The sequence below is a fragment of the Melanerpes formicivorus genome, unplaced genomic scaffold (assembly GCF_026170545.1).
Source record: "Melanerpes formicivorus ecotype bairdi unplaced genomic scaffold, bMelFor1.0.p_v2 SCAF_12, whole genome shotgun sequence".
NCBI classification, from domain to species: Eukaryota; Metazoa; Chordata; class Aves; order Piciformes; family Picidae; genus Melanerpes; species Melanerpes formicivorus.
The window spans coordinates 1190875-1206544 of record NW_027142364.1 but is presented as its reverse complement, the minus strand read 5'-3'; the positions used below and the strand labels follow the sequence as shown (position 1 = coordinate 1206544).

At 55.4% G+C, this 15670-nt stretch overlaps 1 protein-coding gene across 13 annotated transcripts in view; it reads left to right on the top strand.

Moving 5' to 3' along the window:
* The window catches only part of MBNL1 (muscleblind like splicing regulator 1), a 99073-nt gene that overhangs the window by 1847 nt on the left and 81556 nt on the right, over positions 1 to 15670 (top strand). For 4 of the 13 annotated variants that reach the window (XM_068144896.1, XM_068144895.1, XM_068144894.1 and 1 more), the window contains exon 1: positions 10517 to 10602. The exons of 2 other annotated variants lie outside the window; for them this stretch is intronic. Coding sequence is in view for 1 of the 11 variants with exons in the window: in XM_068144898.1 (XP_068000999.1) it covers positions 10872 to 10880 (9 nt within the window). In the remaining 10 variants the exon portion in view is untranslated. Of the gene's footprint in view, positions 1 to 10420; positions 10603 to 10755; positions 10881 to 15670 lie in introns of those variants that run through there. 7 more of the 13 variants (XM_068144898.1, XM_068144892.1, XM_068144890.1 and 4 more) reach the window with 6 other exon arrangements.

The window sequence follows — 15670 nt, the reverse complement described above, 5'->3', positions numbered from 1 at the left end:
CCCTTGGACTCTCTCCTGTATCTCTTGAGCTGGGAAGGCCAGAACTGGGTCCAGTCCTCCACATGTGGTCTCACCAGGGCAGAGTAGAGGGGAAGGAGAACCTCCCTCCACCTGCTGCTCACTTTATGCCCCCATTTCTTTTACTAAAAACACAGAATGGGAGGGGGCTGGAAGGGACCTCTGGAGATCCTCAAGCCCCAGCCCTCTTGCCAAAGCAGCATCAGCCAGGGCAGGTCACACAGCAACACAACTAGATGGGTCCTGAAAGTCTCCAGAGGAGACTCCACAACCTCCCTGGACTTGCTCGGTGTGAGAGGCTTTGAAAGGCTGCTGCAGTGGGAGGGCAGCTCCGAGCCTGCCCCTTATCTTCACCAGCATGCACACCCAGATAGCACAGCCCAAACAAGCAGGGGCTATCTGCCCTGCAGCAGGGAGAGGCAGGAGTGGGAGCTTGGTTACTGCTGGAGTCACCCTGGACCAGATAAACCCCATGGAACTCTTTTTCAGCAGGGTTGCAACTCAGTGCCAGGCTCCTCCGGGCAGCTTGAGCCTCGTGGGTGCTGAGGGAGAGCACAAGGAAGGGAGCAGCTTCTCCAGGGGCAGAGTGCTTCCCTCTGTCTGCCTTTGGTAAAGGACAGGGGAGAGAGGAAAAGGAAATTAGAGCACGAGGTGACATTTGGTGGCTGTTCTACCGCAGCTGTTTGGGCTGGTGGAGCCCCAGGGAGCTGGTGGAGTCCCCACCCCTGGAGGTCTTCAAGAAACCTGTGGCCATGGCATTCGGGGACATGGGTTGATGGTTGTGGTGGTGGTGATGGGCTGAAGGCTGGAGCTGATTACCTTGGAGGTCTTCTCCAACCCAATCAGTTCTAAGGTTCTCTGTTTAAAGCTAGGTGGCTTTGCATTGTGGTGTTTTGCTGGCTGAGCAGGCAGGGCTACAGCAGCACCCTGCACCCTACAGCAGCACCCTGAACCCTACAGCAGCACCCTGCACCCCACAGACAATCACGGAATCAATAAGGTTGGAAAAGACCTCAGAGATCATCAAGTCCAACCTGTCACCCAACGCCTCATGACTACTAAACCATGGCACCAAGTGCCACATCCAATGCCCTCTTGAACACCTTCAGGGATGGGGACTCCACCACCACCCTGGGCAGCACATTCCAGTGGCCAACAACTCTCTCTGTGAAGAACTTTGTCCTCACCTCCAGCCTAAACTTCCCCTGGCACAGCTTGAGACTGTGTCCTCTTGTTCTGGTGCTGGTTGCCTAGGAGGGGGTTGGTCTCTTCTCCTGGCCACAAGCTCACTTCAGGTAGTTGTAGACAGCAACTACATGGTGCTGAGCAGCCTGCCCCTGGCCAGCAGCACCAAGCTGCTCTTCACTGTGGCCCTCCTCGTGGAGTTCTCCTTTCAGTGCTGTGTATCTGTGGGCACCAAAGAGAGAAGCTCTGCTTTTGGTTGCACAGCTCCATGGGCAACTGCAAGCACAGCTTTTGGGGGCTCTAGGAAGGGCTTGAGGGAACCAGGCTGCTCCCACCCAACACCAGCAACTCAGCTGGCTGGAGTGCAGCAACATTTTCAGCTAGTTCTGAAGTAAATTAGATTCTTAACTTACTTCTGTTGTTCTTCTTCATGAATGAATTGAATTTACACTCTCATGCAAGCAAGAGGTGGGGTTTGGACAATAAAGTGCTGGTGCAAGCTGAGATGGAGGCTTTGGAATGTGCTGCCCAGGGAGGTGGTGGAGTCACCATCCCTGGAGGTGTTTAGGAAGAGCCTGGATGAGGCCCTTGGTGCCATGGTTGAGTTGATCAGATGGTGCTGGGTGGTAGGCTGGACTGGATGATCTCAAAGGTCCTTTCCAACCTGGTTTAGTCTGTTCTATTCTATCCTATTCTTTGGTCTGTGGTCCTTGCTGGAGGCTGTGTGGACATCACTTGGCACACCCCCAGCCACCTACCCTGCCCTTCTATAGGGCACTCCAGGGCCCTGAGGCTGTGAGCAGGCAGCAGGCTGCCCAGGGGTTGCTTTTCTGGAGGCAAGACTGCAAATGGCTGCTGAGTTGGTGCTCAAAGCAGCCCTGGGTTGTGCATCGAGTGTGGCCTCCTTCTGCCCATAGCAAACGTCTTAAGGATCACAGAATTGTCAGGGCTGGAAGGAACCTCAAGGATCAGCCAGTCCCAACCCCCCTGCCATGGGCAGGGACGCCTCACACCACAGCAGGTTGCTCACAGCCACATCCAGCCTGGCCTTAAAAACCTCCAGGCATGAGGCTTCCACCACCTCCCTGGGCAACCTGTGCCAGGCTCTCACCACCCTCATGGGGAACAACTTCTTCCTCACATCCAATCTCAATCTACCCATTCCTAGTTGGTTTTTTTCCATTCCTCCCAGTCCTATCCCTCCCTGACACCCAGAAAAGTCCCTCCCCAGCTTTCTTGTAGGCAAAGAAACACATCTCTGAGGTGTCCACAGAGCAGGTCTCTCACTTCTGCAGAATGAAATCATCTTGCAGAGTATTTCCTACTTTGGTAGTGATAAGGGAGAGCAACTAAATCTGTTTTGAGCTTGTGTCCCTACTGCCACGTGCTACAGCATGACCTGTCACACAGACCTCTCCCTTGGGATGCCTCTGAACCAGGAACTGAAGTGGGAAGCACTTTTCTTCTGCTCAGGGCACAGTTGTGAAGGGGGATGCCAAGGGGGTGCCATCCTCGTGTAGGGCAGCCAGGGCAGGTCAGTATCCCAGTGCTGTGCTTGAAAAGCCCCTGCCAGCCTGGGCTGGGTCACTGCTGGCCCTGCAGCCCTTCCTTGCTGCTTTTTGGTAGTGAAGGGCAGGCAACCATTACACAACTGTTGGAGGTCAGAGTCTTGCTTCACTTGCACCAGGGCTGTGTTAGCTCAGCCCAGGGTTCCTCTTTTTCACTTGTTGTAAGAGCATGGAGTCACTCTGAACCATCAAGGGCCTCTCAAGCCTCTTTTTCTGCATACAACATGTTTCTCTTTTCCCTTCTCTCCTAATTTCTGGCTTCCTCTTGGAAAGACACACAAAGCTGGGGACAATAATGCTGCTTTATCCTGCTCTGCTGGAAGCCTGTTGCCTCCTTTGGTATCCCAGATGGTAATTATCATCATTACCAGATGATCATCTGCAGCCCCCTGGATCTGAGGTGTCTTTACAATTTCCTCTTTACCAGGACAGGCTGAGAGAGTTGGGGCTGTTCAGTCTGGAGAAGAATAGGCTCCCAGGAGACCTTCTTGTGGCCTTCCAGTATCTGAAGGGGGCTACCCAATAATATCCTGGGCTGCAGCAAGAGAAGCACAGCCAGCAGGGCCAGGGAGGGGATTCTGCCTCTCTGCTCCACTCTGCTCAGACCACAGCTGGAGCTCTGTGTCCAGTTCTGGAGCCTCTGTGCCAGGAAGGATCTGGAGGTGCTGGAAGGTGTCCAGAGCAGGGCCACGAGGAGGAGCAGAGGGCTGGAGCTGCTCTGCTGTGAGGACAGACTCAGAAGAGTTGGGGCTGTTCAGTCTGGAGAGGAGAAGGCTCTGAGGAGACGTCATTGTGGCCTTCCAGTGTCTGAAGGGGGCTCCAAGAAAGCTGGGGAGGGACTTTTGAGGGTGTCAGGGAGGGATAGGACTGGGGGGATGGAACAAAACTAGAAGTGGGGAGATTGAGATTGGCTGTGAGGAAGAAGTTGTTCCCCATGAGGGTGGTGAGAGCCTGGCACAGGTTGCCCAGGGAGGTGGTGGAAGCCTCCTCCTTGGAGATTTTAAAGGCCAGGCTGGATGTGGCTGTGAGCAACCTGCTGTGGTGTGAGGTGTCCCTGCCCATGGCAGGGTGGTGGAACTGGCTAATCCTTGAGGTCTCTTCCAGCCCTGGCAATTCTGTGATTCTATGTCCTGCCTGGGCTCTGTGGTTACTGCTGAGCTTGTGCTTTAGGGTTTGATCCCCTGTGCCCCAGATCAGCCATGATAGGGTTCACTGAGAAATGATACCAGGGTGTAAACACAATGATAAAGGGAAGTGGAGCTGCTCCTTGCCAAGAAGGGATGTGCTGGAGTAGGGCTCCCAGTGGGAACCACCACCAGAAGAAAGGGCAGCAGCCACTTGCTGGGCTTAGGCTGGCAGGGCTGTGACTAGTGCAGGAGCAAGCACCAAACCCAGGGTTGCTGCGAGCTGCGGTGGAGGAAATGGACTGGATGAGAAAATGAAACTAAATGAACCAAATCTAGCAGCACAGCCAAATAAGGGCTGTGGAGAGAGGCCCTGAAACTGGGGGTGGAGGTGGGGCTGGGTGGGGAGCTGCCATTCCAGCTTTGGGCATCTCAGGGGGTGGACATGAGGGGGAAATTCTTCAGTGAAAGGACTGTCAAGCCTTGCAACAGTCTGCAAAGAGCAGTGGTTGGATCGTCACCCCTGGAGGGGTTTGAAAGCCCTGTGGATGTGGTGCTGAGGGCCATGGCTTAGCGGTGACCTGGCAGAGCTGGGTTAGTGGTTGGACTCCATGGGCTGAGAGGTTTTTTCCAGCCTAAATAACTCTGTGATTCTCTCCCCACACTGCTGCTGGGGTAGGACAAGGAGGCTCAGTTTAGACAGCAGCTATGGGTTTGTTTTAAAGCCAGCTCTGTGTACAGCAAAGGTCACTTGTGGCAGACACTGAAGTTGAGGAGGAATCTGGGGGTGAGGAGTTGGTACTGAAGCCCGGGAGTGGTACTGGGGCTGTGGCAGTGCCCAGCCAACTGCTGCAAGCAGGAAACAGCCTCATGCATTTCCCTGGGGTAGAACAGGAACAGGAAGAGCAAGAACTGAGCCATGACAACACTCATCTCTCAGGCCTGTGCCACCAGGGCTACAGTTATCTGAGCAGAGCATCTGTGCTGCTGCTGCTGCTTTTTATAACGACAGGAGCAGCCACCAGACCCAGGCAGATGCAGACACGTGGCAGGATGCCAACTGCCACCAATTTTGTACTGAGCTGGGTTACACTTCTTTGAAACACAAGTGTAAATTCATGGCCTGTTTCCCTGAGAGAAAAAGGAATGTTTCTTCATGTCCTTTCATCCTCCAGCTTCTGTTAAAGAGCCGAAGCAAAGAACCAGGACATCTCAGGACGCTCTCACAAATGGACTCTTGTGCTCCCCTGGAGGCTCTTTGGCCTGGGCAGCTCCTGAGGAGGGACATTCCAGGCACCCCCTTTCTCCCCCTGCTTTCAGATGCTGTCTGTTGCAGGGTCACACAGGCTCACAGGATGTTAGGGGTTGGAAGGGACCTCCAGAGATCACCCAGTCCAAGCCCCCTGCCAGAGCAGGGCCATAGAATCCAGCACAGGTCACACAGGAACACATCCAGACAGGGCTGGAAAGTCTCCAGAGAATGAGACTCCACAACCTCACTGGGCAGCCTGCTCCAGTGCTCTGTGAGCTTCCCAGTGAAGAAGATTCTCCTCATGTTGAGGTGGAACCTCCTGTGCTGCAGTTTCCATCCATTGCTCCTTGTCCTATCCCAGGGTGCCGCTGAGCAGAGCCTGTCCCCTGCCTCCTGACCTCCAGCCCTCAGATATTGACAGACATTGATTAGATCCTCTCTCAGTCTTCTCCTCTCCAGACTAACCAGCCCCAGGGCTCTCAGCCTCTCTTCTCCAGGCAGTGCTGCAGCCCCCTCAGCATCCTTGCAGCCCTCCCTTGGACTCTCTCCAGCAGATCCCTGTCCCTCTTGAACTGGGAGCCCAGTACTGGATGCAGTATTCCCGGTGTGGCCTCAGCAGGGCAGAGCAGAGCAGGAGGAGAATCTGCTGGGGACACTCCAGATCAGAGCAGCCAGAGAGAAGTTAGTTGTACTCATGCCAGGCTGTATGATAGAACCAAAAGCCTCGAGAAGGAAAGAGCTGGAGTTTGGATCTCTTGAGCAGGTAATCATATTGCCTCCTACTGTGAAGCAAGGAATTATTCATTAAAGCTGAAAAGCACCTTAGCACTTCATTTCACAAGACACAGCTCTGCTAGTTCAGCCCTGAGTATGGATCAGGGTGGGGAAATCACATTTAAAGGCAAATTTCTTCTAGTCTCCAAGCCTGATGTATTCCAAAGCAAACAGCAAAGCAGTTTGGGTTATTCCATTAGGGGCTGAGGGATGTGGGAGATGTTTCCCTGAGCTATCAGTGGATATTTCAGAAGTCAGCAGAGGCTCAGTATCTGCCAATGGATAAAGGCAGGATGCAGTGGCAGGGGTGATGCTCCTTCAGTGCTGATGGCTTTCATTTGCAAGGTGAAAACAAATTTTCTGGAACCAGTGGGTCAGGGTCTCAAGTGATGCTCAGAATTCTAAACACACATTACAAGACTTAGGGGAAAGAGAATCATAGAGCCAACTATGTTGGGAAAGACCTCAGAGATCATCAAGTCCAACCTATTCCCTAATCCCTAACACCTCCTGATCAACTAAACCATGGCACCAAGAGCCTCATCCAGGCTCTTTTTAAGCACCTCCAGCGATGGTGACTCCACCTCCTCCCTAGGCAGCACATCCCAATGGCCAATCTCTCTTGCTGGGAAGAACTTTCTCCTCACCTCCAGCCTAAACCTCCCCTGGCACAGCTTGAGACTGTGTCCTCTTGTTCTGGTGCTGCTTGCCTGGGAGAAGAGACCAACCCCCACCTGGCTACAACCTCCCTTCAGGTAGTTGGAGAGAGCAAGAAGGTCTCCCCTGAGCCTCCTCTTCTCCAGGCTAAACAACCCCAGCTCCCTCAGCCTCTCCTCACAGGGCTGTGCTCCAGACCCCTCCCCAGCCTCGTTGCTCTTCTCTGGACACCTTCAAGTGTCTCAATGTCCATCTTAAATTGACGAGCCCAGAACTGGACACAGGACTAAAGATGTGGCCTAACCAGTGCTGAGCACAGGGCAGAATGACTTCCCTGCTCCTGCTGGGAAGCATCAGAGGGAGGAGATGGAAAGACCAAGTTCTCACAGACCTGTAACTCCCAAGGCATTTGCTAGAAAAAGAAGCTGGAACAAGGTGTCTGTGTTAGTGAAGATGTTTAACTCAAGCAAGTTACATTCCTGATCCTGGAGGGAAATCCTTTGTTTTTTAGCTTGTGCTCTGATGTTGCTGTCCCTTGTGGTTTGCTCTTTGTATTGATTAGGGATGAACAGCAGCCCCACAGGTTAAAATGCATGGCATGGGTGTCCCAGTCTGTGGCAAGAGAGAGGCTAAAGGTAAACCCTGTTGAAAATGGGATTTCCCCCCAGTCCTATCCCTCCCTCACACCCTCAAAAGTCCCTCCCCAGCTTTCGTGGAGCCCCCTTCAGACACTGGAAGGCCACAATTAGGTCTCCTGGGAGCCTTTTCTTCTCCAGGCTGCACAACCCCAACTCCCTCAGTCTGTCCTCACAGCAGAGCAGCTCCAGCCCTCTGCTCCTCCTCGTGGCCCTGCTCTGGACACCTTCCAGCACCTCCAGATCTTTCCTGGCAGAGAGGCTCTAGAACTTGACCCAGAGCTCCAGCTATGGTCTCAGCAGAGTGGAGCAGAGGGGCAGAATCCCCTCCCTGGCCCTGCTGGCTGTGCTTCTCTTGCTGCAGCCCAGGTTCTGCTTGGCTCTCTGGGCTGCAAGTGCTCACTGCTGGCTCCTGTTGAACTTCTCCTCCCCCAGCACCCCCATAATGGTCTTTAAGGCCTCTTCCAACCCAAACTATTCTATAATTCTATGATCTCCTTGTTTTAGCCATCTGAGCTATGATTATGTCTGGAAAAGAGGACCAGGGAGGACCAGAAACTGCTGGAGCAGTCCCCAAGGGGTGACACTTCTCTGAGGTGTCCCCTGTGGAAGAAATCAGAAATAGAAATGAAAAGTTTAAAGGAAAGGAGAGGAATGGAGGGTGGTCTGTTGGGTTGTTTTGTGGAGACATAGGTGTCCACACAGTGAGAAGCACTCAGCCTTATCAGTTGCTTCATGTCATAGAATACTTTGGGGGGGGTGGGGGAGGGAACCAACTGCAGCACAGGAGGTTCCACCTCAACACATGGGAGAACTTCTTTACTGTAAGGGTCACAAAGCACTGGAACAGGCTCCCCAGAGTGGTTGTGGAGTCTCCTTCTCTGGAGACTTTCAAGGCCTGTCTGGATGTGTTCCTCTGTGACCTGAGCTGGAATGCAATGGAATGGAATGGAATGGAATGGAATGGAATGGAATGGAATGGAATGGAATGGAATGGAATGGAATTAACCAGGTTGGAAGAGACCTTTGAGATCATCCAGTCCAACCTCTCATCCAACACCATCTAATCAACTAAACCATGGCACCAAGCACCCCATCCAGTCTCTTCCTAAACACCTCCCCTGGTGGTGACTCCACCACCTCCCTAGGCAGCACATTCCAATGGCAAATAACTCTATGAAGAACTTCTTCCTAACATCCAGCCTAAGACTGTATGGTCCTGCTCCGGCAGGGGGGGTTGGAGTGGATGATCTCTTTGGGTCCTTTCCAGCCCCTGACATCCTGTGAACTACTAAACAAAATGCTCCCAGGATCGGTGCAAACATCTGTAGGCTTTGGGTGTCAGCTCAGCTAGGAGACGACTGCTGCCTTGATATGGAAAGACAGAGATTCCTGCCATCGATTTCATTCAAGTGGTCAAAAGGCAGAGAAGTGAAACCCATCCTTTTCAAAGGCTCAGGAATCTTTCATGGCAAATGGCAAAAAAAAAGATAAAGGGGAAAGCGTTAAGGATGTACCAGGGACACTGAGCCTCGGGAGGAACTGGCTGCACACTCTGAAAGAAGAATAGATCAAAGAGAGTGAACCTCGGCGGGGTCAGAAGAAGAAAGAGCTGGGAGAGGGACACCACAAAAGGTCGCTTAATCTGTGCCCTTGCCCCAGGCAGGATGGATTGTACCTAAATCACTTCTCCAAACGAGTGTCTAACTTTGATTTAGTATCCTTGCCAGTCCCTTTTCTTCCTCTTTCCTCCCCTCTAAGTCCAGCTGGAATCTCTCTCCCCGCAGTTTAAGTCCATCTTCCTGTCCTCAGCACCATAAATACAGGGACAAGATGGTTCTCTGCTCTTCATACTGTCCTTAAATCTCAGAAGGTCACTGATGTGCTTCCTCCAGGCAGGCTTTTTCCAGATCTTTCCATCATTTTGTCCTCACCACCGTCCCTGGAGCTCCCATCCTGCTTCCTGCATCCTGGTGGGACTGGACCCTGCACCCTCCCACATCCCTCTGTGTCTTGAGGTGTTTGTCCTCTTTTCTGTCGCTTAGATTAGTGTCAAGTTGTTGAGACTCCTTCACACACGGCCTTAGGTGTGAGCACCCTGCATGGAACATATTGGGCTTTTTAACCCATTTTTGCTAAGATTTGTTATTTAGTTTGGCACTCAGGGTGGTGAGACCCTGGTCCATGCTGCCCAGTGAGATAGGAGATGTCCCATGCCTGGAACCATTCCAGGTCAGGTTGGTCTGGGCTCTGAACAACCTGCTCTATTTGCAGATGTACCCAGGGCTGGACTAGGTTACCTTTGAAGGTCCCTTCCCACCCAACCCACCCTATGGGTCTATGACTTATACCATCCTGGCCCCATTTCCTGCACTGCTCCTGTTGGCATCGCTGGAGTGGTGGAGCTGCCCATGGGACACTTGGCACAGCAGAATTAGCACCTCGGTGATGGGCAGGCTGCTCCCAAAGAGACAGGGTCTCCCGGGAGCTGGGGGAGGGCACAGAGCAGGCCCTGGCCACGGCGATGGGTGCCAGCCCGTGGGGATCCCCGGGCACCAGCGGGCCCCTGCGGGTACAACTGGCACGGCGCTTGGCACGGTGCTGCTTGCCGAGAGAAGGGCAAGCGGGGTGCGGGATGAGAGCCGGGCCCGGCAGCCTGCTCCGCGGGGCAGGAGAAGAGGCGGCGGGGGGGGGGCTCCGGCCGCAGCATGCCGGTGTGTGTGTGGGCAGCCCTCTCCGCGGGGCAGAAAAAGCGGCTGGGGGGCTCCGGCTGCAGCCTGCCGGCAAGTGCGGGGGCAGCCGGCGTGGCGGGGCAGGAGAAGAGGAGCGGGGGGGGCTGCAGCCGCAGCATGCTGGTGCGTGCGGGGGCAGCCTGCTTCGCCGGGCAGGAGAAGAGGCAGGGGGGCTCCAGCCGCAGCATGCTGGTGCGTGCGGGGGCAGCCTGCTTCGCCGGGCAGGAGAAGAGGAGGCAGGGAGCCTCCGGCCGCAGCATGGGTGTGTGTGGGGTAGCTTGCTGCGCGGGGCAGGAGAAAGGGCAGCGGGGGTGCTCCGGCAGCAGCATGCCGGCGTGTGCGGGGGCAGCCGGCGCGGCGGGGCGGGCAGAGTCGGAGCCATTCTCCTCCCTTCCTCCCTCCCCCTGCGGCGCTTTTTTTTTTTTCTTTTCTTTTTTTTCCCCCCCCCTCTTTTCCCTCCCTTCCTCCGGGAGCGGAGGCGGCGGCGGGGCCGGGCACGTGTGCTGGGGCCCGGGCACCGTGACTCATGAGGCGCCGGGGCTGAGGAGGGCGAGTCCCCGGGGGAGGGCCGCCCGCCCGTCCGCCACGCCGCCAGCTCCGCGCCCCTGCCTCGGCTGCGCTTTACTCCCAGCTCCCGGAGCTCTGCGCCTGGCTAAGGTGAGCGCCGTCCGGGTTCTGCACGGTAGCCCGGGACTCCCCGGGGCTCCCCGCGGGGCCGCAGCTTCCGGACGGGGCGGGGGCGGCGGCGGAAGCCGGGGCCGGCTCGGGGAGCCCCGGGCCGCTGCTGCCGCCTCCCGCCCTGCCCTCCCCTCCGCTGCTGCCCGCCGCGCCGCGCCGGCGGCGCTCGCTCGCTGTCACCATGCGCCTTTGAGCGGGCCGGGCCTCCGCGGCCGACACCGCCGTGCCCGGGCAGGGCCGCCGACAGCATGCCCGAGGTGAGTGCCGGCGGCAGGTGCCCGGGGGTGCCCCAAGCCCCCGGCCCGCCCCGGCCCAGGCCTCCCCCGCCGCGGCCGCCGCGGCCTGCCCGGGGCGGCGGTGGAGCGGGGGGGAGGAAGGGGGGGAGGCCCCGCTTGGCGCGGCGGGGCCCTGGGGCGGGGGCAGGCGCCGGGGCCGGTTCTCCGCCCGGGGAGGGCGAGCGGGAGCGCGGGCCCGGGGCGCGGCCCTGCTGGGGAAGGTCGGCAGGCGGGAGCCGAAAGGAAGCTGCCGGCGGCAGCGCGCGGCAGGGCCGGAGCCAGCGGCGTGGCGCCGGCTCTCGGTGGAGGGGGAGACCCCCGGCGGGGCGGGGCGGGGCGGGGGGGTTCCGGAAGCACCGGGGTTGGGGTGAGGTTTGGGGAGGTGACGGTGACTTGATCTCCCGAGGTCCCTTCCGAGCTGTAACGTGCTGCGCCTCCGCGAGTCGCCCAGCGCTGCCGGCGGGCTGGGGACACGCCGATGGCGGTGCGCAGCGGAGCCCCAGCCTGGTGCGCACTTAGCAGCCCTTCGGGACCGTCTGGCTGAACGGTGGGGGAGAAAACAGAGCGGGTTTTTATTTTGGTTTGTTTTTTAGAGAAAGTTCTTCAATTGAAAGAGCTTGCTTTTTTTTTTTTTAAATTTATTTTTTAATTATTTTTTTTTTACAGAGCAAGTTCTGGAATTCAGAACTTTGTTTTCCATCTGCTTAGTGCAAACAAATCTGTTGGCACGCCAGTATGAGGGAAGAGAAAAAGGCAGGGCTGTCGTCTGTGTGAAATAGTCGGTTTAAGTCGATGTATGAGTAGTTCTTTTAGGTATAAGTTGTTTCTTCGGGTAATTTTCGGGGTGTGGGGGGGGATTGTGGTGTGTAATAATGCCTGCTGCAGAACATGGCAGTAGCAGAAGGACTCATTAATGGCCGGACTTGATGGTCTCAGAAGGCTTTTCCAACCCAAACGGTTCTATGAGCCAGGTGGAGCAGGGATGTAATGGGCAGGACAGAGGCATTCAAACAGTGAATAGCAGCCCTCAAGAAACATCTGCGCTATCTCCTGTTTTGCATCACAGAAGCAAGGTTCTGATGAAATAACAACACGGTTCCAAAGTGACAACAGGGAAATGATTTGCATAATGAATAATTAACCGATGGCACTTAGCGCTGCGGGGGAAGGCTGAGGGTGAGAGCCTGAGGCTGGGCATTTGGAAGTGGTGATGGATCTCTCCCAACAGGGCTGTGCTGCTGTTTGGTCCTGACCCTTGCCAGACCTGCTGCCTTAAAACAGTGTTATGACCATCTGAAGTTGATTACAGAGAGAGCACGGAAAGGCTTTGGCATTCCCAGCCTGACTGAAAGAGGGGAATGAAGCTGCTGTGTGGGCAGGTTGGGATGTACCAGTGCAGAACACGAGGTGCTGGGGTCCCTCCACATGCAGAGCTGTGTGGGCTGAGCTGGTAGTGCTGCCTTGGGGGTTTCCTGGGGAGCAGGGCACCATGAAGGTCAATCAGGATGGGGTGGTCACAAGCTCACAGGATGTTAGGGGTTGGAAGGGTCCTCCAAAGATCATCCAGTCCAACCACCCTGCCAGAGCAGGAGCAGAGAATCCTGCACAGGTCACACAGGAACACATCCAGATGAGGCTGGAAAGGCTCCAGAGAAGGAGACTCCACAGTCTCTCTGGGCAGCCTGCTCCAGTGCTCTGTGAGCCTCCCAGTGAAGAAGTTCCTCCTCATGTTGAGGTGGAACCTCCTGTGCTGGAGTTTATATCCATTGCCCCTTGTGCTATCACAGGGTGCAGCAGGGGCTGTGCTGGGGTGCAGCATGGTGCTGGGTCTGTGCTGAGCTCAGCTCTGTGGTTGCAGCACCTGCTTTTGCAGCTCAGATCTTGTGCAGCCTGTGTCAGGGTTGGAACTGGGTGGTCCTTAAGGTCCACTTCCATCAAAACCATTGTGTGTGACTCTGCATTCCTTGGCTCTTGTCACATCAGGTGAAGGCTGCAGCATTGTCTAATGGAGTTGAACTTCCCTGGGTTTAAAGTTCTGAGCTGCAACACTGCTTTGGGGTTGTTAGAAAGAGAATGGGAGAGTGCTGGCAGTGACTGAACATGCTCAGTTTTCTAACCAGTGAGACTCCAGACTCGAGAAGATGTTGGGGATGTATGGCCCTGTGTTGTGGAGCTGCCTGCTTTGTGTGGCACCTAGCAGTACAGGGCTGTGCAGTCACTCAGTGGGGCTGCTGAGGCAAGATGTGCTCCTCGCTACGTGAGAGAGGAAGTGACAGGGCACGTTCATTGTCCTATTTCCTCACATCCACCCCCGGCTTAGACTGTGTTTGAATGGCAGGCAAGGGTGTGAGTGCAGGGGTGCTTTGTGGTGCTGTGAGGCAAAACTGGGGCACTCCGTGGCCAACTTGCAGCTCACCAGGGTCGGAAAGCAGTGCCAACAGAGCTGCTGCCTGGTGAAGCTCCCCTGGGCTGCAGCAGAGGCTGTGATCTCCATCCATCCGCTGCACCCTGCCAACACTCCCCATGCTGGGAACAGCTTTGTCATTTGTGTTCACCTCCCCACAAAATCCTCCTTGCTGTTCGCTGCCCTGGAGGCACAGCTGTGCCACGTGCTGGCTGGGCAGGGTTTGGGGCTGAAAGCTGGAAAGGAGCGCAGAAAATCACCAGCTTGGATGTGTCCCATGGCTGCTGACAGCTGGGACTCCCCCCAAGCAGGTGTCTGACCCTGTTCTTCCCTCCACGGCTGAAGATGGTAGAGTTAAGCTGGTAGATTAACAAGGCAGTGCATAGTAGCTGTCTTCAGGATTATCAGCCAGAGAGTTTAATTAGTGGAAGCAGAGAGTATTCATTTGAAATGTCTCTGGTATGTTGCCCTCTAATTGCGGAAGCAATTGCAGTCATCATCCAGGGCAGGGCTTCGCTCAGGGCTGCTGCTGCAGGCACTCAGGGCCCAGAAGTTCCTCCTTTGCCGTGGCTGGTGTGCAGTGGTGCGAGTGGTGTCAGCCCCATTCGTTTCAGGAGGTCCCCAAAGCACCCTCCTAAGCTCAGGATAGTGGAATGGGGGTTGAGGGCTCTGTGCAGGTTCCTGGGGTACCTCTTCAGGAGGCTCCATGCTGGGTTCAGTGAGGGGCACCCAGCTTCTGCTGCTGCCCTGGGGACAGGTCACAATTTCAGGGAGTGTTGCTGATTTCTTTTTTTCTTCAGACTGGAGATCATAGAATCATAGAATTGTCAGGGTTGGAAGGGATCTCAAGGATCAGCTAGTCCCAACCCCCCTGCCATGGGCAGGGACATCTCACACCACAGCAGGTTGCTCACAGCCACATCCAGCCTGGCTGCAAACACCTCCAGGGATGAGGCTTCCACCACCTCCCTGGGCAGCCTGTGCCAGGCTCTCACCACCCTCATGGGGAACAACTTCTTCCTCACATCCAATCTGAATCTCCCCATTTCTAGTTTTGCTCCATTCCCCCCAGTCCTGTCATTACCTGGCACTGGTTCATTCTGCTTTGGGAAGCTCAACAGTATCATCAGAAATCAGTAAGCATGAACCAGGCTGCTTCAAGCCTCCGTTGTTCATTTGCAGCTTTGGAGAAAGGTTAATTTGCCTTTTTTACCCCCTTGCTTCACCCCTTGATTTCTCCTACTTTGTTGCTTCACTAAGTCTTGAATGCTGCTTATCATTTTCTGGTAGGGACTAGGTAATAAATCCTGCCTTAATCTGTATTCTGCTTCCCATGGTGAGGCCAAGGAGGGCACAAACCAACTCTTGGAGCCAGCTGTGTGCCAAGTGCCACAGGCTGGCAAGCCTTCGAAAGTAGCAGGTGCTGCTGTGGTTGCTTTCCTTGAACACCTGCTTTGCATGGAGGTTTCTGGAGCCTGTCCAGTGTCAGGAGCACTGAAAATGCTGCTTTCCAAACTTTGATAAGCAGGGAAGATGCTCCTGGAAAGGATGTGTGATGTGAGTCCCTGCTGCCTGTCCCCAGAGTGGCTTTTAGAGGACATGTGGCCTTTGCCCCATGCCCCAGCTGCATTCCTTTGGATCCCTGCCTTTGGACTTCCCAAATTCAGAGCCCTTGCATGTTGGAGGCCTGGAGAATACATGTGAAGTGCAGGAGGTGATGATGCAGGAGGATCTGGAGGTGCTGGAAAGTGTCCAGAGAAGGGCCAGGAGGATGAGCAGAGGGCTGGAGCTGCTCTGCTATGAAGACAGACTGAGGGAGTTGGGGTTGTGCAGTCTGGAGAAGAGAAGGCTCCCAGGAGACCTAATCATGGCCTTCCAGTATCTGCAGGGGGCTCCAAGAAAGCTGGGGAGGGACTTTTGAGTGTGTCAGGGCGGGATAGGACTGGGGGGCATGGAGGAAAACTAGAAATGGGGAGATTGAGATTGGATGTGAGGAAGAAGTTGTTCCCCATGAGGGTGGTGAGAGCCTGGCACAGGTTGCCCAGGGAGGTGGTGGAAGCCTCATGCCTGGAGGTGTTTGCAGCCAGGCTGGCTGTGGCTGTGAGCAACCTGCTGCAGTGTGAGGTGTCCCTGCCCATGGCAGGGGGTTGGAACTGGCTGAGCCTTGAGGTCCCTTCCAACCCTAACAATTCTCTGTCTCACCAAACAGCTGCAGCCCTCAGGGGTGTTGCTCCACTTTGGTTGCTCATGAAAGCTGCATGGTTTCACCATTACTACCCAGGATGGGTTCTGTGGCCACAGTAAAGGTTCTTGGACCCTGTGGAGTTTAAAACAGGCACTTTCTCCACTGCTTTTGTTCCCTTTGAGC